Source organism: Lucilia cuprina, unplaced genomic scaffold, assembly GCF_022045245.1.
Source record: "Lucilia cuprina isolate Lc7/37 unplaced genomic scaffold, ASM2204524v1 Scaffold_8011, whole genome shotgun sequence".
Lineage (NCBI taxonomy): Eukaryota > Metazoa > Arthropoda > Insecta > Diptera > Calliphoridae > Lucilia > Lucilia cuprina.
The window spans coordinates 1-1,281 of NW_025812949.1; the positions used below are offsets into that span (position 1 = coordinate 1).

General features: G+C 28.6%; 1 protein-coding gene across 1 annotated transcript; it reads right to left on the minus strand.

Annotated features, from left to right (window-relative positions):
• Positions 1 to 634: 634 nt before the first annotated feature.
• Positions 635 to 1,022, minus strand: LOC124421254 (epidermal retinol dehydrogenase 2-like; the record flags this gene model as incomplete). The annotated part of the gene is made up of 2 exons (XM_046956132.1): positions 635 to 795; positions 869 to 1,022. Coding segments are annotated over 2 exons (300 nt in total), but the record flags the coding sequence as incomplete, so codon positions are not given.
• Positions 1,023 to 1,281: the final 259 nt, after the last annotated feature.

A 1,281-nucleotide genomic window follows, 5' to 3' on the forward strand; every position in this document is an offset into this window, starting at 1 on the left:
ACAAATTCAACATCTGACGAGTGGAGTGGTCCGGTCAAAACGGGGTCTCTTTGATTCTACTTGACAGTTCGCGTGTAGTGAACTACCACGTAAACCAACCAACCATTAACAAACTGATAAATGGTGAACAAAAAAGATATAAAATTTGATAACATGATACAGTGTGACTTAAAAAAAAAAACAATTTAAAATAAAACATGTTTAAACCAAAAAAAGAACAATAAAAGAAAGTTATAGGTCAAGGTTGTTAAGTTATAGAGTTTTGGAATAGTAGGTTAAGCCTACCCTAACTACAAACAGCGTGCTTATAAATCTCTTGTGTGTATTAATGTTTAATAATAATTTTTTAAATTTATTACTTAAGTTTCAAAATAAATTTACATATCACGGAGGTTTTGACATTTTTCATGCTGTTATGATTTTTGTGTTTTCTTAAACCACATAATAAACTCGCAATTTTATATGTTTATTATTATTTTATATTTTTCTTTTTAAATTGTCTGAATTATGTTATTTAAGTTTAAAGTACACAAGTAATTAAATGAACAATATAACAAGACAAAATAAAAAAAAAATCATAACAAGTCGAGTGTAACATGTAACAATTTTGAACTCATAAACAAAACCACAAAATTTCCTAAGAAATTATTTAAACAAATGAAATACTTACATCACCAACTTCATGTTTAATAACTTCCGCTGCTTGATAGACTTCTTCTTTCTTGGAAATGTCCACAACATAACCTTTACAGAAACCACCACATTCTTCCACCATTTTGACGGTCTCATTGATGCCTAAAAGTATAAACAACATTATGTAATAAACTTTTTTGTAGTTCTATTAAAAATGCATTCATTAATTATGTACCTTGTTTATTTATGTCCCATATTACTACTTTGGTACCCATTTTTGCCAAACGTAGCGACAATAGTCTACCCAAACCACTGCCTCCACCAGTTATTAAAGCAATATCACTGCATAGTTCCTTTTCAGGATAACCAAAAGCTAAATAGTACAAGTCCTGAAAAAAAGGGAAAATATATATAAAATATTGTTATTCTAAAGAGAAAATATATCTTAAATAATATATTCCTATAATCGGTTTATGTTTAGACAGTGCTGACAGGTCTATACTTTAGAATATAGTATATTCTACAGTCTGGTCTATAGTTTAGTCTATGATTTAGTCTATAGTTTAGTCTATAGTCTAGTCTATAGTCTAGTCTATAGTCTAGTCTATAGTCTAGTCTATAGTCTAGTCTATAGTCTAGTCTATAGTC